Below are 24893 nucleotides of genomic sequence, written 5' to 3' on the forward strand. Positions count from 1 at the left end.
CAACCACCCATTTATACTATTCCTACACTAATTCCATATTCCTACCACATCCCCACCTGTCCCTATATTTCCCTACCACCTACCTATACTAGGGGCAATTGCTAATGGCCAATTTACCTATCAACCTGCAAGTCTTTGGCATGTGGGAGGAAACTGGAGCACCCGGAGGAAACCCACGCAGACACAGGGAGAACTTGCAAACTCCACACAGGTAGTACTCAGAATTGAACCCGGGTCGCTGGAGCTGTCAGGCTGCGGTGCTAACCACTGCGCCACTGTGCCGCCCCAAACATACATGACCATCCATGGAATTATGTCTGACTGAAGGCACTGTTTTCAGTCCCCGTTCCAAACCCTGTTCCGAAGCTACCAACTTCGTAACTCTTCCTGGCAACAGTCTGAGATTAAGCCAGTCTGTTCACAACCTTGGTGACACATATGACCCCGAGATAAGCTTCCAACCTCATATTTGTGCCAACACTAAGACTGCCTATTCCCACCTCTGTAACATTGCCCTGTTTCGCCCCATCTCAGATCATCTGCTGCTGAAACCCTCATTTATGCATTCGTTACTTCTAGACTTGACTATTCCAACACACTACTGGCTGCTCTCCCACATTCTACTCTCTGTAAACTTGAGGTCATCCAAAGCTCTGCTGCCCATGTCTTAACTCACACCAAGTCCCATTCGCCTTTCAGCCCTGTGCTCATTGACCTACATTAGCTCCCAGTTAAGCAACATCTTGAGTTTAAAATTCTTACCCTTGTTTACAAATCCCTCCATGGCCTCACCCTTCCCTACCTCTGTAATCTCCTCCAGTTCCAAACCCTCCAAGATATCTGCGCTCCTCTAATTCTGGCATCTTGTGCATCCCTGATTTTAATCACTCCACCATTGGTGGCCACGCCTTCAGTTGCCTTGGTCACAACCTTTGGAATTCCTTCCCTACACTTCTCCGCCTCTCCATCTCGCTTTCCTCCTTTAAGACACTCTCTAAAACCTCCCTCTTTGACCAAGCTTTTGATCATCTGATCTAATATCTCCTTTTGTGGCTTGGTGTCATACTTTGTTTTATAATGCTCCTGTGAAGTGTCTTGGGACGTTTTATTACATTAAAGGCGCTACATAAATATAAGTTGTTGTTGTTTACATCAGCCAAATGATGCGTGAACCATTTTATTTGGCTGACTATGCTCTTTTAATACATCTGTTCAACTGTTCATCTGATGGCACCTTTACTCTCTTATCATATAAGCAAGTGAATGTTATAGTTTAGAACAGCTACTGAGATAGAGTTAACGTACTACTCTGGGTTACTAACACATTAAACAGATGTTACAGTGGATGGTAGAGTCAGTATGGGGTGGGACACCTATCCCATTGATCCTCTAATATATATTATTTGGTGAGGTAAATCTTATCTCCCATTAGAATTGTCCTCAGCATTGTCCTGGGGAAGGAAGGGGGTTGCGAAATGGTCAGGGTCTGAGCTCTTGACATCTATCCAGTGATTTCTATTGAAAAGGTTGTATTTGTGGATGTGGACTGATGGGCAGCACTGGGCTCAGCTGTAATGCCCTACTCAGTATCAAACAGTCTGCCAGCACTTGTTGCTTGGCTCACACATGAAGGAATGGCCAGTTCACTGAGACACAGGTCAGCTGATACTCACGGGGGTCGACCCAGCAACAGCCACTTTCAGGAGACAAATTAAGAGTCATGGGAGAAGGGAGGAGTGCTTAAGGAAAAGGAAATTGCTTTGCTTGAAATCATGATCACCAGTGTAAATATCAGATGGGTGTGAAGATACAGTACATGTTAGAATTAAGCAGTCATTAAATATATTGATAAAGCAACAATAACTAAAGCTGCCTTATATGAAATCTGTTACAGTCATTGGTTAAACACTTCCAAACTGATCAGATAGCACAACAAAACCCAAAGAATCTGAACATGAGTTTCTTGCCGTTTCAGTGCAAGAGAACACCATATCTACACCTTGCATGCCCACCTCTCTCATCACCAATGCAAAAATCTGCTAAAATTCCTGGCAGTTCTATACCGGAAGTGACAATCGCTCATTTCAGTGTGACAGTGTAACCTATTTCAATGTGGATCACCTAAAAATACAACGGCACTGCCATAATGAATGGGAGCCCTCCGAGACAGATACAAGCAGGCAGCTTCCATCAGCTGCTCACACTGTTAAATGGGGAGGTAGTTGTGTAAGTTGGAGCCTGCCTTCAGTCACCCATGACCTCTAGAACTCGTGCAACTGTTGCAAGCCCTCCACCACCCCCCCCACCCCGGGGCCAGGAACATTCAGCCCGTAAACGCCACTCGCTTCCCAAAGCAGCAGATAGCAGCTCGGTTCACATGAGGCTAGATGCTGGCGTTTGCACATTGAGCAATGAGGCAACATTTTGTGCAAGGCCTCGTCCAACCAAGAATTTGGCAGATGATCAGTAAAAGTGAATAATTTGACTGCGGATCATAAGAATTCAACAGCACAGAAGATGATAGATGAATGGCATTCGACGTGACTGTGACAAAGGTAAACTTAAACTACCCTGCTTCATCCTTCTCGGCCTGTCTGCAGCCTTTGACACGATTGACCACGCCATCCTCCTCCAACACCTCTCCACTGCTGGGAGGGACAGCTCTCACCCAGTTTCATTCCTAGCTACCTATTTGTAGTCGGCATTTCACTTGCAATGGCTTCTCTTCCTGTTCCCACACTGTTACCTCTGGATACCAGGGATCTATCTATCTTTGACTTCCCCTAATTTTGCATCTATGCTGCCTCTCAGCAGTACCATCTGAAAGCACAGCGGTAGTTTCACATTTACGCTGACAACACCCAGCTCTACCTCACCACCACCTCTCTCCCGACTCTTACTCTGTGCTAAATTACTCGTACTGGATGAGCAGAACTAAATATTAGGAAGACTGAAGCCATTGTTTTCAGTGCCCGCTGCAAACTCCATGCGCTTGGTTACTGACTCATCTCTCTCCCTGGCAACTGTCTGGGACTAACCAGTCGGTATACAACCTTACTGCCATACTTGACCGTGAGATGAGCTTCCAACCACATATTCGCGCCATCACTAAGACCGTCTATTTCCAACTGTGTAACATCACTTGACTTCATCTCTGTCTGAAACCCTCATTCATGCCTTTGTTATCTCTAATATTTGGCTATTTCAACACACTCCTGGCTGGTCTACCACATTCTACCCTCTGTAAACTTTAGGTCATCCAAAACTTTGCTGCCCATGTCCTAACTCACACCAATTGACCTATCATCTCGCTGAACTACATTGCCTCCCGGCCAAGCAACATCTTGATTTTAAAATCCTCGTTGTTTTCAAATTCCTCCCTATCTCTGTAATCTCCTCCAGCCCCACAATCCTCCAAGGTATCACGTTCTTCTAATTCGGGCCTCTTCAACATCCCCAATTTTAATCACTCCACCGTTGGTAGCCGTGCCTTCAGTTGCCGAGGCCCAAAGCTCTGGAATTCCTTCCCTACACCTCTCTGCCTCACTTTCCTTAAAACCTACCTCTTTGACCAAGCCTTTGATCATGTGCCCTAATATCTCCTTTTGTGGCTCGGTGTCATATTTTGTTTATAATGCCCCTGTGAAGCACCTTGGGAAATTTTATTATGTTAAATGTGCAATATAAATATAAGTTGCTGTTTTTGGGGGTCCCATCAAAAACAACGTTCCAAATCAGTGAAGGGAGCATTCAAATTATACCACTTTTGTTGATCATGAATATGATTCCTAACATCTCGACACAGGCTGCTCTGAAAATCGTCTGTGTCTCAGGAAAAATATAAAGGCTGTGAAATTGGACAGGGTCCGAAACTGGACACAGATACGGCAATGCATAATTAACCCGTGCCCATTGCTTCCAATGCAGGCAGCACTCAAATTTCCAAACTTTATGCAAGGCTAACACCACTTAAAAGTCAGCTTGTACCTCTTTAAGGAGGGGTGCATTCTGGTTGGAGCAGGTCGTGGAACTTGTTGCAAAAGAGACTGTGAGCAAGATGAACAACTGAATTAGGGTGCAACAGGGCTAAATGCGTGCTTCAAGGTTCGCTGAAACTGCATTGGACACTTTGATGGAGGAGGTGGACAGGGATCCTCTATCCACAGGGGCCAGGAGGCCCTCTACACAGATAGTGTCAGAAGTCCAGCTCCAACCATCTGGCTGCAGTGCTTCAAGAAATTTAATGATCTCAGATGAATGGTTAAGGTCAGTGAATCTTCAAATGTCATATCCCTCACCAACTGAAACATAGGCTTAGACACTGCCCAATGCACCACATCCCTATCGCTCACCTACCAACAATTTCTATCAATCAGGACTCATATTTCACATTCATAGCTTCACCTCACCCTACACACTAGCACTGTTGCAAACCTCACAATCACATCTCAAAGCTTTCACAGTGCCAGCTATTCAACTATGACAGCCACCTCACCCAAACACATTGCACCACACTCACTGACACACTTCCCTTTCTCTTGCAGGTCAAGGTGGCGCATAACCAGAGGTAGCAGCACGTAAACAGCAGGAGACAGGCACTGCTGTATGTTCTAACCCCGAAGGAGGAGATGGTGGTCGCCATCATTTGGCAGCCATGGGTGAGTGCCAGTGGCACCACAGAGCACGAATCTGGTGTCCTCTCTCAGGATGACAGCATTCGTTCTCTCCAACACCTGCCACTCCACCTGTGTTCCTGCTGTTGCCTATCAGCCAGCCAGTCCAGACCAGTGACACCCACACCAAGATAGTATAGTCTAAAACTGGGCCTCAGTGACTTCCGTTATGCAACAGTGGACAGTAAACTAACATGTTGCAAATATTCCTTGCTCCAGCCTGGAAAGAGCCAGGTGCATTAACGTTTATGACCACATTTACCTTCAGAGGCACTGGCAATGCCATCCTCGACCTGCTCTGAGTCTGTAGCAGGTGGCAGATTCCAGTGAGGATCTCCTGAATGAAGCTGAGATGTCTGACATACTGTTCCTCGCTGAGGTTCAGGTAGGAGAATTGCTCCCTGAATACGCTGAGTGAATACAGCCTCCAGCTGAGAGCTCTTCTCCCCCTGCTCCTCCTCCCTCTTCCAGCAGCTTGTCCTGATCTGTGTCACCTCTGCTTATTCTCCCTGTCATGCTGTAGTCCAAGGGAGATGCAAACTACTGCACACATGTCTGGCAGCAACTGGTTTGTCCAGAATCCTTGAAGTCAGGACAAAATCCTTCAGGACATGCTGCCCCACTCCCTCAACAACTCTGGAAACCATCAAACACTCCTACAATTATAGAAAGAGCCAGCAGAAATCAATCAGCAATTAAGCTAAAAGTAGTTGATGATCCCTTTAAATAGCACTGGTGAGGGGGTCCTTCCTGCTGCTGAATGGATATTCAGCTGTATGAGGTTAAGAGAGGGTCTTAGCTGGAGTGCTGGAATCAAATCAGCATTGTACGCTAACTGACGTTATAATCTGCCTACTCTGAATGCCTCCTGCATACGTGCTAACGCCCTCACTAAAATAGCATCCGGCACAGCGAGCTCCAGAAATGTGCTCGCACACCTCAGATGCGCAAAATGGCACCCGCAGCGCCAAAAAACAGCCGTCGCCGAGCTGAATTTCCTGGCCAATGAGTTGAAAATGCATATTCTGTGTTTGCTTGGTTGAGTTTTATGTTACTGCAAACAAACTAGACTAGTAGCAAACAACAGGCCTATACATCGTTACCAGAGCCTCACCCATTAAACTGGGCTTCGTCACACAATTTACAAACACTGCTCAGCACTGTGCACTTAAGCTCTGCCTTCACCACAGCAACAGATTCAATCCAACAATGCTTTCGAACAAAATTTTAAAAACTGCATTTAATGTTCTTGAAGAAAAGTCAATACATGGGAGTTTATTTCCCTGAACTAAACCATATGAAATGCAAAGATCATTAGTCATCCAAATTACACATACAACCATAAAAGATACTCAGGACTTTAGAGCTCACAGTGTGATAATTTTAGGAAGTCCAACTTGAGCAAAGAAAAATCAAACAAATGCACGCACAAGTTCACAGAAAGTAAATAGATCAGTGATAGAGTCACTGACACAGAAGTGTTACTAATTAATGTAAGTGTTAAACGGAGCACAAGCCCATAACACAAAAACAAAAGGACAGGACCTGAACAGCAGGTGCTGGTGGAACTCACCATGGTGTCAGGATGGAACAAATTGGAAACCATTATCACTAATTCCACAGTTATATTGTCGCATCTGTATCGATGCAACATGATTTTTGTGTTATGACTACAGTAACGGCATCCTGAGCAGCTGCACCTCAGCAGACTTGAATATGCAGCTATGTAGTCACATTATAACTCAGCAATGCCAAACCTTAAATCAGTATAAAAAGGTCATGGAGGTTCAGAATCACAAAAGCAAGTTTACTATTATTTTTCTCTCTATACTTTCAGGGCAATACAAGAAGAAAAAAGTATTCCAATTACAAATAGTACCACACCAATCTTAAGGCATTTTTATGGAGTTCCAAGTCAGAGATGCTTGAGGGAGAACTATGATTTCTAAGTCTTACTCTTGCCTTTTATAGTGAACCAACAGGCTGCTAACCCCTACTGGAGAGCAAAATGCTTTATTTTGGCCTCAAATCTCTATCAAAATCAGTGAAAGGTTGAAAATTGGTCACCAAAGGTACTGCGTCCTTTATATTACAGCATCCAAGATCGGCAGAAGTACCACTTGTCTGCTGTACCCAGGATAACATCAGTGCTTGTCCCAGGTTTGGGAAGTTGAAAACCACTGCTAACCATTTTCAAACAAAGACCACTTTCAATCTTTATTTATGTATTTTGTTCATGTTAAAACACAAGTAAAATATAAATCAGTACCATACTGATACATCATCATCCCTATTGACAGGAGGTTTAATTTTAGATTTCATTAAGCTCCTTTACTTGGATCCAGCAGGAAGTGGTCCATTTAACATTAAATTGTGACTGCTATGAAGTGGCTTTTGAACGTTACAAAGTTCTACGAGTTGAGGGCATCGGTTGTTGGACTGGTTAAAAGTATTTATGTAGGCAGAAAGTGGTGCACTTAATACTTACAGTGAGTTTGTTGGCATCTGTGTTTGAAATGGCACCAGGAGGTGGCACTGACTATGTTTCTAAACTTGGAGTAGTGGTGTTAGGAGATAACAGACAGAAGTTTAATATACTGGTTCAAAAACTATTCTCGTCTTCCTTCAACCACTACAAAGCTGGTTAACTGTGGCCACAGAAAATGAAAATTAAAGGGTGAGGCAGTGCCAAGCCTACACTCTCAAAAGCGAGATTTGCTTGCATAAGCATTAAGAACTTATAAAGGATAAAAAGGGGGGGGGGGGGTCAGGGAAAGTTTTTTTTTAAACTCCCTCCACTAGGCTGAAACCAGGTGATGCATGAATTTAAATCAAGAGAGTCCACTTACCACTCTTCTGTCCTGTGGTTATCTTAAAGCAGGACAGTTGAGGCGCCTGGCAAACTCAGGCAGAAACCTCATGAATTTATAAAAATCAAGGTTATATTGTGTAGATAAGATACCGAGGCTATTTTACAGCTTACTGACTGGAGCATCCGCCGAGGCACTCTGCTCAGTAGAAGCTGTCAGACAAAAAGTGGAGACTAAGATAGGTTAAGTAAAAAAAAATTTTGTACTGTTCCTATGGGCCACTCCTGCCCCAGGCTTTCCCCCCCACCATGATCCCATAACCCACCTGAACCCCACCCCAACCCTGACAACTTACCTCACTGCCACCTCACTGCCACCCAGGCAACCCCCAAGCCCCCAATATGGCCCCAAATGCAGCGAGCTGCCTCTGGCCACCCATTTGGGGACAGGCAGCTCACCATCTCCAGAGGCTCACCTCTTAAAATGGGCTTAGCCACTAGCTGCACCCACTCCTGCCAAAGATGGCCTGCTTGATCAATCGCCCCAGAGTTAGAATATTAAATTCTTCCCCCCAACTTAACCATCTGGTATTGTAAGACCTGCTACAGTTTGTATTTGGTTTAGTAAACCTTTAAATATCAAGAGCCCACTCCATTTAGTAGATACAGTCACCATCCAATATTAATATATCCCCACAGGACACAACATTCTTAACTTAATACATCCCTTCATGCACACTTAAAAGTCTGTGGTATGCAATGTTGCACGCCATCAGGATGGAACTTGCTAGACCTCAGTGTAACAAGAAGATTAACAGCAGTCTTCTTGCTGTATGCAATGTAGAGCTGATTGAGGAACAATAACCTATTTCCAGAGCAAGTAGGAACATTCCTAGACAAGACTTTTTATTCTTAAAGAGAAAATCACATCAATGATGCCTGTGCTCTGGGTGGCTTTATGCTCACCATACCATAAACCCTACACACCAATAAAAAATATGGAAGTCTGGTATTTAAAAACATCATACAATAAAACAATGACAATGTTGTCAACTGAGTTCTCTATTTCTGCATTGGCCATAAAGCAAAAAAAAAAATTTGCATTACTTCACACTACTGCCATCAGATAGTCATCTTTGACATATTGTCTAGGTGATTTTAAGAAAAACTCTCCAAGTTTACCCACTTAAGGATTAGGTTTTTTTTTTGGAGGGGAAAATGGGGAAAGGAAATGAATAATTCATCCGGGCTAACTATTTCATTTCACTTACCAGAAATGCGCTCGTCTTCGAGAAGTTTCATTTGGTGGTGGAATATTTGCTCTTGGACTCGACAGATCGATCTCTTAATCTTCTCCCTTCGCGTCACCATATAAGTAAGGTTTCGAACCTAGTGAAGAAATATCACAACCTGTTACACCAGACTTTAGAAACAGTTTAACTACACACAAACAACCGCTCTACATCCTAAAAACACTCAAAACTATCAGAGCTTCACCATCTTATTGTAGATGCTGCTTTCCTGATATTAAGAAAAAAACAACTTACCTGCATGACCTTCTTCAAAAATAAAAAACAAAAACAAAAAGTCACCCATAAGTTAGCACTAGATCTATCTAAAGTAAAAACAGAAATAGCTGGAATGCACAGCAGGTCAGTCAGCATCTGAAAGAGAAAGATAGGTTAACGTTTTAGCTTGATCAGAACTGTTCCTGTTTTTTATTTGAGATTCCCAGGACTCACAGTTTCATTTTAACCTTTACTGAATCTATTTGTGACTCACCAAGACCACAAAATGATGTGTGTCCCTACCACCCACACAACAACATAGACTGACCTCATTTCAATAAGTATCTCAATGTAAAATGTTTGTCGACAGCCTACTACTATTGCCCAGTGGATTATGGCAGCAAGCAAATTTATTCTATAAAAGCCCTGAATATGCCTGTCACACTTCAGAATTCAAACTTTGCAAAGTATAAAAAAATTAACAAAACAGGTACAATCACTTCATGCTGCAGCCAAACTGAGGCAAATTTCCCTCAAAATAGGCAGTGTTTATTTACACCAATTAAACTTTGTGCTCTTAAAGACTTGGCAGAAGAATAATCTACTATGCATCACATGGTATTATCGCTCCTGTCTTTATTCAACTTACCATGGGCAATACCAGGGGAGATCTGCTTATTATTTGAGGTAGTATTTCAGTTTTGCTTAAAAATAATTGAGGAAAGCGTGTTTCATATAAATGTAACTGAACAAAAAGTATTTATGGGTGCAATTACCTTGGTTGAAGCCCAGCTAGAAGAAGCCATTCAGTGTTCAGAGTAAAATTGAGAAAACGCAATTGCACACAGCTGCAGAGAATGGTGCCAGACACCTGCTCACTATCCACCCACCCTCCCCACAACCAGACAAACCACTTTCTGACTGTAAACACCACTGAAATATTCCTTTAACACAGGAGTGTGTGATATATCTGATCATGAGGAGCTAACCGTTCACGCATCAAGTACAGACAACAACTGAAGGGGCAAAGCATAGAAAAGAGAAGGCATTAACAGATGACAGGCACTATTACAGTACTGTACTAGCAAAAGTGTAGAAGGTGGTGTCAAAGAGACTATTAGTAAGATCAGAAAATAAGATTAACCACACAGTGTGCACTCTATAAAAGAATACATCCACTTTTATTGGATTTTATTACAGTACAATGTTATAAATACTGTACATTCAATATTGCACAGAAGTAAAAGCCAACAGATAGAAAGAAAAGTAAAGCCATATGGAAATAGTAGAAACACACCTAATCTTAGGTACAGCTTAGAAAAGATGATGGGGCAGTGCTCTAAGTGGCAGTTATCTACAGCTCATTCCCCAGTGTCAGTGGGCAAACTGTTACAATGGAGTTCATCCCTCAAACCCGGTACAATCACAGCCCCATGCTCACTGCAAAACTGTATTCACTGAATAAGACTCTGTCGCAAAGTATTTCAGTTACATAGCTTCTTTGCACACTTCATTGTGGAATGAAGGATTTCAGAAATCTAAAGGTCAGGGGGTTGCCATTTTTAACTTGCTGCAATTAGAGACAATGTAGAAATAACTAACTTTATGTAGAAGGTGACTCTTTTAAACATGCTAAAATGGGCAATTTGAAAAAAAAAATGAAATATTCACTTAACAGGAACTCAAAGCTCAAAAAACCATTAACACAAATTAATACCATGGGTGCAGATGAAAATTAATTACATTTCAATTCCAATATTCTTAGCTGAAAACTTCTCTTCATTAAACTGTGTAATCCAGCTAAATGGAACTGACTGTGAAATCCTATCTGAGTTTAACAGATTTATTTTGATATGATTAAAATCAGCATTAAAAAGCAACACATAAATTAAGTTAATACAATGATATATAGGAAACAATTATGATCCAGCAGAACAAATCTTTTATCTTCCAGAATTTGCATATATGTGGAGGTAAGCATAGCAACAGACCACACCAGTGGAGTACCTTATTCCAATAATACCCTATTAATCATCTTGGTGAATGAATGGCTAATTCAGTCAATTCACTGAGGAAATAGCAAATTGTAATCAGGATGTAGTAGAATCATACAGAGTACACAGCTGGGAAGCTGAGAGCACAAGGGCAGAAACAGCAGAACATGCAGTTAGAAACACACATGCATGTTCAAAATCACAAAGCTTTACTCACAAATAATATAATGGGAATGATTGGTCACTGAGGTTTCTGTTCTATATACTGTACCATATATAGAATGTCACTTATCTATGATTCCCTAATGCTGCATAGTTTTATGAGACAGGTAACAGCCATTTATCTCCTTACCACCACCCCCTCAACTGCATCACAATCCTTCACTGTATCGCTCACCTCCCACAAAGTTTATATCTACACTCTGGGCACTTATAAGTTAAATGTGTAATTTAGCATTTAAAAAAATATGAATGATAGAAAATTCAATGTGAATCCATGGATTGGGATCGCAAATCTCATTTTTTGTAATTCATCCTTCACTGGACTAACATTCTATATTAATGCCACAGGTTAAAAATAGCACCTGGTAACTGTAGTATAGCTATTTCTGGTGATGTGGAAATACACACCAGAATTGTATGTAATGTCAGCAGCACTTGTATCATTTAAAAATCAATAACTGACGATGCGAACACATTCACAGCATAAACACGGGACAATTGTGGGGACTGATAGGAATCATCCGCAAAAGACTGGAAAAACTACATACAATATCCAGCTGTGCTAGAAATGGCCTTATTTACCAGTGAAATTAACACTTTGGCTCCCCCTCACCGTTTATCGCACAGCTGCAGTAAAAATAGACACAATTAAAATTAAAACGCAATGTAACACTGTGCTACACATGAAACAACAACAGTGAAAACATTCCAATCTTGCCTGTGAGGTACTGAGGAGGGCATTTTGATGACGTAACAGTTAACATACATGGCATAAGCAAATCCAATTTAAAAAATGTGGAATGCACAGATGTGTTAAACTCCCTACTAATCTCCCAAACTCTGAATGCCCAGAATGACTTCACAAAACATGTCCACATGGGGGACAAAATCTTCTATCTCATTCTGCACAACATCAGCGGCTGTACTGCTGAATTAGCAGATTACTTAAGTACAGCTTCCAGCCACTAACTCCAATGAGAAAGTTAACAGATCAAAACTATAACAGATATAACTGACGAATGCAGCCACCAATATAAAAAATCTGATATGATTAAGGGACATAACAGACTTTCAGCTGATCGTGTAAACCACAAAAGCAAAACCAGTTATCCTGGAAAGTATTTTGGGCTTTTGTAGAAGATATCAAGCCATAGTTTACATACCATAAACCACAAGAAACGTGCACATCTTGTAAACCCTGAGATAGATATATTAATAAATATATATGTAAAGAAATAGATGTATATAAAGAAATATATAAATATATAAAGATATGAAATATATATCACACACACATACATACATTCATACACATAGATAAAAATCAAAATAAATTCATACACATATAGTAGTGCTGGTTTAAAAGCAATTGTGTTAAATTGAAGGGCTTAGTTCAGGTTAAGAAAATGTTCAAGACCATTGAAATGGGAAAGCACACCGAAGACCTAAATCTCTGACTTTAAGTTCTTATTATAGTTTTGCCAGCAGTCATGACTATCACAGGTCTGATTTATTTCCTGTTAGCAAGTCTTCTTTGTATAACTTCTCTGTCCCCAACCGCCACCCCCCCCTCCCTCTAGTGATGAATAAAACTACTCAAATTGAGAAGCCTGTGAAATTCCAACAGTGTCAAGTTAACTCTAAAGCTTGAGGTATGGTTCTTTCTCCAACTTTCAGGTGCAAACTCGGAGCTGCAAGTTAGACAACTCAGAGAAGAATGATGATGCAAAGCATATGAACCAAAATACCACTCCAGGCGTTTGGATTATTGAACTGGACATTTAAGAAAGCATGAACTTGCATTAGCGCAGTGCTTTATTACATCATCAGGACATCCCAAAGTGCTTCACAACTAATGAGTTACTGTTTGAGGTGCAGTCACTGTTGTTGGTAGAAGATCAGCCATGATCTAGTTGAATGGCAGAGCAGGCTCAAGGGGCCAAATGGCCTACTCCTGCTCCTATTTCCTATGTTCCTATGTCATGTACAGGAAAGATAGGGAAAGCAGAAGGAGGGTAGAGGAGCCTTAATGATAAGGAATGAAATCACTTCAATGAGAGGAAATAACGAGAGATAAGCAGGCAGTGGAAACTTTATGGGTAGAATTAAGATATGCAAAAGGTTTTAAGATTATAGCGGGAATTGTGTATAGGCCCCTGTGAGAAGCCTGGAAGTGGCAGCCTGTATAAATGCAGAGTTTAGACAAGCACGTAGCAAAGGCAGAGTGGTTTTAATGGGGGATTTTTACTTTCATGTAGATTGGGAAAAACAGACTAGTACATGTCAGAGAGGTCGTGAACTTCTTGAATGTGTCTGGGATAGTTTTTTGCAACAATATGTCCTAGAACCAACAAGAGGGCATGCCATATTAGATTTAGCAATGAGTCATAAGCCCAACTTACTTAACAATCTAATGGTGCGTGAACATTTATCGAATAGCGATCATAATATGGTTTGTTCAACGCAGTGTTTGAAAGGGAGAAACATGAAACAGCTACTAAGATTCTAGATTTAAGTAAGGCTGGCTTCAATGGGATGAGATTGAGACTGTCGACAGCAAACTGGGCAAATTTGTTAATGGGTAAAATGACAGATCATCAGTGGGAGGTGTTCAAAAAAGAATTTGTGATCCCAAACCAGTTTATACCCCTAAAGGGCAAACGTTCTACTTGCCAAAAAAGGCAGCCATGGACAACTAAAGAGGTAACATAAAACTAAGAGAAAAAGCATATTAAAATGCAAAAACAGATCCTGGCAAATGGGTAAGATCCAAAGAGTAGCAAAGGATAACAAAGCAGATAGCAAGAGTTACAAAGTGTATGTAAAAAAATTTGCAAGAGATATCAAAATCAACACAGAAGATATTTATAATTACATTAGAAAAAAAGAGGGTGGTCAGAAGCAATGTGAGCTCCCTGAAAACTGACAACAGTGAAGTTATCACTGAAAATAAGAAAATGTCGACAGGCTAAATAATTGCTTTGCGTCAGGGTTTACAGTAGAGGAAGAGGTCAGCAAGTCAGGCATTTCAAAGGGACAGGGACCCACCAAAACTTACACAAGCAAGATATAACAACCATGGAGATATTAATGGCACTAAAGAGCGACAAATCCCCAGGGCCAGATGGTTTCCACCTCAGATTTTAAAAGTAGTAGGTAAGAGTATTGCAGATGTCCTAACTTTAATCTTCCAAATTTCTCTCAATTCAGGAACTGCTCCTTTAGATTGGAAAATTGCGTATGTCACTCTGCTATTTAAGAAAGGCGAGAGAGGGTAACCAGAGAATTATAGACCATTTAGCCCAACATCGATTGCCAAGACATTACTCTGGTCTAAACGGATAGAGTGACTGATCAACTTGAAAATTTTCAGCTGATCAGAGACAGCCAACATGGATTTGTAAAGTGTACATCATGCCTGACAAATCTAACTGCATTTTTTGAAGAGGTGACTAAAATAGTGACAGGAATATCTATGGATGTTATTTATATGGACTTCCATATATGAAGCTCATGGAACTGAAGGCAAATTATTGACGTGGTTAGGAAACTGGCTGAGCAGAAGGAGACAGAGAGTAGGGACAATGGGCAGGTACTCTAATTCGCAGGCTGTGACGAGCAGTGTCCCAGAAGGATCTGTGTTGGGGCTGCAACAGTGTCAGTCATGGCTCAGTTGGTTGCATTCTTGCCTCTGAGTCAGAAGGTTGTGGGTTCAAGCCGCACTTCAGGCTTTCAGTACAAAAATCAAGGCTGACACTGCAGTGCAGTACTGAGGGACTGCGGCACTGTTAGCGGTGCCATCTTTTAAATGAGACGTTAAACCGAGACCCCTCCTGCCCCCTCATTTGGATGTAAAAGATCCCACGGCACTATTTTCAAGAAGAACAGGGAAGTTATCTCCAGTGTCCTGACAATTGCTTATCCCTCAATCAACATTTCAAACAAAAAAAACAGATTATCTAGCCATTATCTCATAGCTACAAACAGTGGAGGGCCAACAAGACTTTGGGGTCCAGGTATAATGATCATTACAATGCCATGAACAAGTACTGAAAATAATCAAAAAGTATAACGGAATGATGGCCTTTATATCTAGAGGAGTAGAATACAAGGGGGTAGAAGTCATGCTTCAGCTATACAAAGCCCTGGTTAGAACACACCTGGAGCACTGTGAGCAGTTCTCGGCTTGGAGGGAGTACGGTGCAGCTGGGCTCCAAAGGTTAAATTACTGGGAAAGATTATACAAACTATTGTTGTATGCCCTGGAATTTAGAAGGTTAAGGGGTGATTTGATCAGAGTTTTCAAGATATTAAGGGAAACAGAGAGGGTAGATTGGGAGAAACTATTTCCACTAGTTGGGGAGTCTAGGACTAGGGAGCATCATCTAAACATTAAATCCAGACCTTTCAGAAGTGAAATTGGGAAACACATCTGCACACAAAAGGTGGTAGAAGTTTGGAACGCTCTTCCACAAATGGCAATTGATGCTAGATCAATTGTTAATTTTAAAACTGAGATTGATAAATTTTTATTAGCCAAAGGTATTAAGGGATATGTGGCAAAGGCAGGTATATGGAATTAGGTCATAGATCAGCCATGATCACAGTGAATAGCGGAACAGGCTTAAGGGGCGGAATGGTCCTCTCCTGTTGCTACATAGGCAAGCGATTCAGCCAACTTGCACACAAGATCCCACAAACAGCAAGTGACTAGCTAATATATTTATCAGGAGAGAAACAGTGGCATAATTCTCTGAGCACTTCTAAATGTGGATAATTGAGAAACACACAAAGCTTAAACAAAACTCTTTGTGGTATTTCCAGCATTAAATAAAGGCTGTAACCAGAACATTCAATAATTAAGCTTTCTTCATCATGGAGAAGATTTGCTTGATCTCTTTCTGCAGAATTCTAAGGGTCAGCAAAAAGAAATACATCAATACTAGCTGTGCATCTGTTGACTCCCTGCCAAGGAATGGTTCCAAAAGCAACAGTCAATTTCCAGTACTTTGCCCAAGTGGCAATTATTCATGCATGATCCTAGCCAGTGAAGTTTATGGCAGAGGACGTCACAACGAAGCCAAATTCTGTGCTCATTCAATACAGACAACAGTTAGTTCCAGCAGGGGCTATTAGATAGCAACTCAGAAATAGGGACCCTGACTGGTTTTTCCCTTTGTTACAACCAGGTGAGAAACAGGTCTAGGGTTCCCTTTCTGCCTTCACCTGCTCTTACTGTAACAGGGTTTAATTTTTAAACACACCGTGTTTTCAGCTCCCCTTGGTGAATCCTTTTTCACCACTTTCCAATTATAAGGCAAAGAAACCTGCACAACAGATTTTCTCAGTTTTAAAGATGAAAAGTGAAATTTTATTAAACTTAAACTCTAATTCGGTTAATGCCCAAGGATACATGACACACCCACGCTAGCGTGCACACGCGATACACACACGCAGATAGTGACAGAAAGAAAACAGAAGAAACAAAGTGAAAAAATTTGAGGCAATATCTGAGGAGGTTTTTTGTTACGGTTCTTTGAGCTCACTGTAGAGTCCTTTATTGTAGATAGATCTTGCTTTACGTTGGGGCCCAGTATTCTTCTTAAACCTTGGTTGCTGTAGGAGACTTTTCTCTTTGGGGTTCATGTTTCTTCAGTGGATTTGGAGTTCTGTGAGAAAGAGATGGGAGCAGCCAGGAGAGATCTTCTCAGTCCAGGAGCAAACAGACACCCTTGGAGTTCAAACTGTTTGTACAATTCAGAAAAACCCAGGTTGCCAAGCAGGTTAGTCATGTGACTAAATGGTCTGACCATGTCTTGGATTACAGCAGTCTCTGAAATGCTCCTCTTACACACAATACCTCGTGATCAAGGTCCATTGTGGGTTGAATGTGTCAAGGAATGGTCCTTTGTCCTTCCAATCACCGTCTGTTAATATGCAAATGTCTTTTCCAGCCATGGTTGATCTATTTAACAAGTCCTTTCTTCACTCCAGTGACAGCTTAAAATCAATGTTCGTGACAAAATTAATGTGCCTCATTCTTGGCAGGTAGGGGCCTAGTATGGCATCTCCACACCCAACGGAATGAAATGCGATTTGAAAAAAGGCGCACTTCATTAAAAGGGTCGAGAGAAAATACACGATACAGGAAAAAAATATGCATTTCTCTCATTCATTCACAAATCCTAAAACTTATTAAAATTGCTCCTTTTTTTGACATCCCAATACACATGTGGTTCTTTTTTTGGGGAAGTTTCTCTTCCGTTTGCCCATTTCCAAGACTGCCTAGGGTCTTTGTTCATTCTGAGGTAATGTTTTTTCCCCTGGAGAGTCAGTAGTGGGCGGGTCTATCCTGAACTCTCCTTCAGTGCTCTGCTGAGTCGTGCAAAGGCTTCTGACTTTGGGGGGGGATGGGTGGTTTTCTTTCTTATGACTGCAGGGGAGGATTCTTTGCTAATCTCCCCTTTGTCCCAGAGGACACCTTTGCCTCTACTGCACTCCCCTGTGGCACTTCGACTAAGTGAGGCATCACCATCATATTTCTCTGTCCCCTAGAGGTCATTCTTTGCAGGTTCCTATAAATGCTGTTATCAACTCTGGTGGGGTGCTTCTAGTGGGGTCTAACTTTTCACTTTTTTCAGGCACGGCTGACTGGACAGTAGGGGTTTTCATCCGGGATTCCTCACGGACTTCCTTTAACCTGCCTTCTCGGTCACTTTTTCCCCTTCTCTTTCTAAACTTTTGCCAGCCTTAATCCTGCCTGTCCCCTTTTGTTCTCAGCGGGGTCCTTTACAGTTCACCAGCCCTCTGCTGGAGGGTCCTCCTAACACAGGACTTAAGGGTGCAGGGTTTCACTGTAGGTTGGCGATTCCCCTCAACCTGGCACATGTGGCAACTTCCTGCAGTACTCCACCACATCTCTGTGGTGTTTTGGCGAGTCAAGCTGCTGTCTTATGTGGGCTTTGGTCGTTCGTAAACCGGCATTTACAGCCATTGTAGTCTCGTGGGCCCTTCTTAATATTTCTCTCCGGTACCTCTGCGGCACCACTAACTGGTGAACCACTGTCCACTCCTTGCTCTCAGGTCTGTGAGGAGAACTCCATTTCCTCATCAGTACCTCATTCTTTAAATAGTAGCAATCAGCGACTCCCTCTGCTTCACTTTCAGACTGGGCAACCTGTGCTAACTCTCGCAATACTAGGTCAACTCGCTGAGACTCAGCTACTAGCTTCAGTCGCAGATAAGTTAGTATTCAAGCACACACAACCACAAGAAAATCTGTATTGAAATCTTGTTCTTTTTTGCTTGGGAACAATTTGGCTTCCCACTTCCAATTTCTTGTTTGCCTGTGAGTCAATCCCGGACGCTAGCACCCAAATATCTGTTACGACCCGGTGGGAAAGAGGTCTAGGGTTCCCTTTCAGCTTTCACCTTGTCTTAAGTGTAACAGGGTTTAATTTTTAAACACACAGTGTTTTCAGCTCCCCGTTGGTGAATCCTTTTTCACCACTTTCCAATTATAAGGCAAAGAAACCAGCACAACAGGTTTTCTCAGGTTTAAAGATGAAAAGTGACATTTTATTAAACTTAAACTCCAATTCGGTTATTGCCTAAGGATATATGATGCACCCATGCTAGCATGCGCTCGCGATATATACACGCAGATAGAGACAGAAAGAAAACAGAAGAAATAAAGTGGAAAAATTTGAGGCAATATCTGAGGAGGTTTTTTGTGTTACGGTTCTTTGAGCTCACTGTAGTGTCCTTTATTGTAGACAGATCTTGCTTTACGTTGGGGCCCAGTATTCTTCTTAAACCTTGTTTGCTGTAGGAGACTTTTCACTTTGGGGTTCCTGTTTCTTCAGTGGATTTGGAGTTCTGTGAGAAAGAGATGGGAGCAGCCAGGAGAGATCTTCTCAGTCCAGGAGCAAACAGACACCCTCGGAGTTCAAACTGTTTGTACAATTCAGAAAAACCCAGGTTGCCAAGCAGGTTAGTCATGTGACTAACTGATCTGACCACATCTTGGATTACAGCAGTCTCTGGAATGCTCCTCTTACATACAATACCTGGTGATCAAGGTCCATTGTGGTTGAATGTGTCAGGGAATGGTCCTTTGTCCTTCCAATCACCATCTGTTAATATGCAAATATCTTTTCCAGCCACGGCTGATCTACTTAACAGGTCCTTTCTTCACTCCAGTAACAGCTTAAAATCAATGTTCGTGACAAAATTAATGTGCCTCATTCTTGGCAGGTGGGGGCCCAGCATGACACCTTCCTTACCGCAGGAGTGCTGCTGCTCCAGCTAATTTCAGCATAGGACAGGAATGAAGCTTGAGATTTCCTGGGCTGTACGTTTCAGAGACTGACACCTGAAATTTCCACAGGGGTTCTTCCATAGGAGATCTGCAGATCCACCATCCCCAGAGATGCAGCAAATTGCCATTTCTGTTGTCTCTCCATGGGTTCTACCAATCTCCCACCAAAGTTACAGCTGGATATGAGGAGAATTCCACAGGAGTTCAGGGCTAGAGTTTGTTCCCATACACAAAGAGGGCCATTTGATGCTCATTTTATTTTAGGCTCTCTGGGTTTATATCTAGAATACAATGCATGTCTTAATTTTCCTAAAACAAAAGGCGTTAGGTTATGCCCATTAGAGAATTCTCAACAAAAAAAATTTAGACAACTGGAAACGCAATCTTTTTTTTAAATCTGCTGGAGAGGTGATGGGTGTGTTTATATTGTGATTTAAATGCTCCCTTGTGGTCAAGATTTTATGCACAGTTTCAATGCGCAAACAGTATATTCTTCGATTCGTAGTTCCTATTTTTATTTTCTACAGTTAACTGGCTTTGGTTTTGCTCCAAGGAAACATCTTTATAGTGACAGTCATTCTTAGAAAATAGGAATGTAACATTTTAAGTAAGATGTAATTGAAACCTATTGATAATCAAACTGGAGACTGCAGCATCCTTATGTTAACCTAACTTGGCAAGCTAATGACCAAAGCCTCTCAAAGTCACAGGGGAAGCAAAAGAACAAAAAGGGAAAGCTAGATTTTCTTCAAATGTCATTTTCAAGGAAACAGAACAAATTGCTTGATGCCCATTTAGAGCTCCTTGCAAAATTATGCGACATATAACTCTTGTGGCAAAACAAATCTTCCAAAAGATGCCAGGTTTTGTGATTGTCAGGCTATTTATCTGCATGCAAGTCCCACACACACCAGTACTTCATAAAATCTAGAATATTCTGTGTGGCACGGAGAGTGACTGGTGCAGCTTTGAATCCACTTTGCTCAGTTCCCAATCTCAGTTAAGTCATGCAGGGCTGAGCAGAGGCTGCAATGACTCACAGTAAGGTGAAGAAGGATATGTAAGTGGAAAGCCCCACCGGAAAGCCCGTTAAAGGAACACTGGTAGTTATGTGGGAGCAGATTGCAGGTTACATGCCCAGTCCTCCCTGCTCTAGACTTCAAACAAGGCAAAGAATAAGCAGTGAAAATACAAAAGCAGAACTTACCTGAACACCCGCATAAAAATAAAAAAGTCCTGCATGTCATTGGTTGACCCGTGGGATAGCACCAATGTCATAGCTAATCTTGAAAGGTACAATCCTTCTACCATTAAGTTCTCCTACCCTTCTGCCATGTACGTAAACAAGATCTTGCGTGAATGCTTTTCCTCACATGTCCTCCAGCAATAAGGGCAGTAAACAGGCTACAGACTCTTCTGCTCCCACTCCCACCTCCACCAGGGCACCCTCAGCTCAGCTGATGCAAGTTGTGCTTGAAGCATCAATAAAGAGATCATAAGTAAGCTCAACACTTTCTTACCCAGAGGTTTCAGGAATTTCCTTTGCTTTTCAGTAGGAATTACATAGTTCTGTTTGGACAACTTGATAAAAATGAGTTAATGCTGTTGTGACAGAACATTCCATTCAAGCAAGACAAGATGATGACAAATCTTGCTACATATCTAACCAAAGTACTTTGGCGGCCAATAGCAAGACACAAATCTGCAGAAATGGTAATCACCAAACAGAAACATAAACTCCAGAATCCAAATGGAAAATCACGCTTTATCTAACGATACCGTTGACGAAAATAAACTGGCTTCAGTCTGACAGCAACTTTATCTTGCCCCACAGTCAAATTTATAAACTCAAAATGGGGATGAATAGTTTGAAGTATTTCTGCCAACTACAACAGAACTTACTCTTTGACAAGGGCAAAATGGTGCATTACAACGTACTGTGCTCAATTGCTTAATTAAGATGAATGTAGGCAATCCTTAGTGGAATCACTAGATGAATTATTAACACCAGCAAATTCCATCACCATGAGTGAGAGGGGAAAATCAACCACCAATCACCTCCCTTCCCACTGTGGGCAGTCTCAGTGTTGGGACAGGATCACAGATGTAGCGGTCATGAGGACATGCACCCATCTAGATGGAGGAGACTTTGCAATGGGAGAATTTTTTTTCGAAGACATATTGAATAAAATTGTGTATTTTATAAAGGTCAGCTCAATAAAAACATTAAAATGTAAAAACATTCAAAATTACAACATTTTCCTACGAGAAAAGAGTGGAAATTTGCAGCGAGGACGGTATTAAATTGCAGAATTGCAGCTCCAAGCAACAGCACTCACCCTCTCTAGGTCCTGCCGGAGGTGGGTGAAAAGCTGTAGCCGCCTGAACAAGACATCTTGCTCCTGCTTTGCCAGATTGTCCTCCTCGTCCTTTTTGGGAGTGAAGAGAGGCTTGTTGAAATTGCTCTTCCTTTTCCCTTTCCAATACTGGTAAATATAATCCACAAGTTCCTCGTCCAACTTCAACTGCTGGGACACTTCAGAGATGCTGACAAAGTTATAAAATTCGTCCTCCAATTGTTGGAGTTTTTGTTTGCGGAGGCTGATCCTTTGAGCCTCCTCCTGGCTCTGGTCCATGCTATCCAGGGCACTTTCCACAATGAGAGGTTTCTCCTGCATCTCCACAGTGGAATAGTTTTCGTTTCCGTCATCCGGTTCCTTGCTGCTGTGCTTCAGGCAGTAGGATTTAAACTTCACTTCATCGTTTTCTGCCAGGATAGTCTTCATTTCCAAATTACGGTCAAATGCACAGGTCACATGAAAGGCTGTCCGGCAGTTTTTCACTGAACACTACAAGCATATAAAAAAAAAAGTCCTGTTACAATAGAAAGTACATTTCAGCTGGTCATGTACAGAATACTACAGCACTTCTTGTTACTTTGAAATATTTATATCTTATATGAGGAAATGCCCAGTATACCCCAATAAGAACATATTCAGAACATATTAGCTATTACCTACCATCATGAAAGTAAAAACACAAGTCCACCAATATTTAATAGGGAATATCAGTCTTTTCCTGTCCTCTGAAACACTCAAAATTGCTGGAAGCTGCCATTTTGTGTATGCAGTTTAATTAGTAACTAAATGGATCAGGTCAAAGCTCTGCAGTCCTGCCACATCCAGTCATGGATGGTGATGGACAATTAAACAACTAACTGGACTCCAAAAACATCCCTGTTTTCAATGGGAGCCCAGCATGTCAATGCCAAAGACAAGGCTGTAGCATTTGCAAACATCTTCAGGCAGAAATATTGAGTGGATGATCCAACTCGCCCTTCTTCTGAGGTCCCCAGCATCACAGATGCCAGTCTTCAGACAATTCGATTCACTCCACATAATATCAGGAAACAGCCAAACACACTGAATACAGCAAAGGCTACTGGCCCTGACAACATCTCAGCTGTAGTACTGAAGACCTGTGCTTCTTAGCAAAGCTCTTCCAGTACAGCTGCAACATTGGCATCTACAATGTGGAAGATTGCCCAGGTTTGGCCTATCCACAAAAAGCAAGACAAATCCAATCCAGTGAATTACCACCCCATCAATCTACTCTCAATCATCAGCAAAGTAATGGAAGGTGTCGTCGACAGTGCTATCAAGCAGCACTTGCTTAGCAATAACCTGCTCACTGATGCTCAGTTTGGGTTCCGCCAGGGCCACTCAGCTCCGGACCTCATTACAGCCTTGGATAAAAAATGGACAAAAGACTGAATTCCAGAGCTGAGCTGAGGTGAGGTGAGGTGAGGTTAAAGTGATTGCCTTGACATCAAGGCAGCATTTGACCGAGTATGGCATCAAGGAGCCCTAACAAAACTGGAGTCAATGGGAAATGGAGGAAACCTCTCCACTGGTTGGAGTCATACCTAGAACAAAGCAAGATGGTTGTGGTTGTTGGAGGCCAATCATCTCAGCCTGAGGACATTGCTACAGGAGTTCCTCAGGGTAGTGTCCTAGGCCCAAACATCATCAGCTGCTTCATCAATGACCTTCCTTCCATCATAAGGTCAGAAGTGGTGATGTTCACTGATGACTGCACAATGTTCAGTAGTACTCGTGACTTCTCAGATACTGAAGCCACATGCAGCAAGAAATGGACAACACTCAGACTTGGGTGAGAAATGGCAAGTAACATTTACATCACACAAGTGCCAGGCAATGAACATCTCCAACAAGAGAGAATCTAACCATCTCCCCATGACAATCAAAGGCCTCACCATCGCTGAATCGCCCACTATGAACATCCTGGGGTTACCATTGACGCAAAACTTAACTGCACCAGCCACGTAAATATTGTGACTACAAGATCAGGTCAGAGGCTGGGAATCCTGCAGGGAACAACTCAGTTCCTGACTCCCCAAAGCCTGTCCACAATCTACAAGGCACAAGTCAGGACTGTGATGGAATACTATACACTTGCCTGGATGAGTGCAGCTCCAACAACACTCAAGAAGCTCATCACCATCCAAGATAAAGCAGCCCATTGAACGCCACTCCATCCACCACCCTAAGCATTCACTCCCTTCATCACAAGTGCACAGTGGCAGCAGTGTGTACCATCTACAAGATGCACTGCAGCAAATCATCAAGGCTCCTTCAACAACACCTTCCAAACCTGTTGCCTCTACCATCTAGAAGTACAAGGACAGTAAGCGCATGGGAACACCACCACCTGCAAGTTCCCCTCCAAGTCACACACCATCCTGACTTGGAACTATCACCGTTCCTTCACTGTCGCTGGGTTAAAATCCTGGAGCTCCCTCCCCAACAGCACTGTGGGTGTACCTACCCCAAATGGACTGCAGGGGTTAATGAAGGCAGCACATAACCATTTTCTCATGGGAAATTAGGGATGGGCAACAAATGCCAGCGACACTCACATTCTAAGAACGAATATAATTAGGGAACTGAATCAAATCTTTGAAGGAGAAGTTGAGAAGGCTGTTTATAAAAAGCATATGGGATCCTCAGCTTTAGTAATGGGTTCCTCAACTTTATTAATAAGGCTCACAGTGCAAAAGCAACAAAATTATCCCAAACCTTTATAAATCACTGGGCAGGCCTAATCTGGAGTATCGTGTCCAATACAAGGTGTTCAGGATGTTGCAACTCCGCCTCTGATCACACTAAATAATACTGCACTGAAGGTAATTAGCAAATTCTGTTACCTTGGGTCAACGGTGACAGACAGTCTGTCCCTTGATGCAGAGCTCAATACATGCATAGGGAAAGCAGCTACCACCTTTGGCCGACTTTAAAAAACGAGTATGGGATATCACCAAGCTGATGGTTTATAAGGCCTGTGTTC

General features: G+C 42.1%; 1 protein-coding gene across 2 annotated transcripts in view; it reads right to left on the reverse strand.

The window, feature by feature from the left end:
* Positions 1–24893, reverse strand: part of LOC137376043 (protein Jade-1-like) — a 148926-nt gene that overhangs the window by 11247 nt on the left and 112786 nt on the right. For both annotated transcript variants that reach the window (XM_068044023.1, XM_068044032.1), the window contains exons 9-10: positions 21866–22375; positions 8754–8871 (exon numbers count right to left, since the gene is read on the reverse strand). In XM_068044023.1, coding sequence (XP_067900124.1) covers positions 8754–8871; positions 21866–22375 — 628 coding nt within the window. The remainder of the gene's footprint in view (positions 1–8753; positions 8872–21865; positions 22376–24893) is intronic.

This window comes from Heterodontus francisci, chromosome 1 (genome assembly GCF_036365525.1).
Source record: "Heterodontus francisci isolate sHetFra1 chromosome 1, sHetFra1.hap1, whole genome shotgun sequence".
Taxonomy (NCBI): Eukaryota; Metazoa; Chordata; class Chondrichthyes; order Heterodontiformes; family Heterodontidae; genus Heterodontus; species Heterodontus francisci.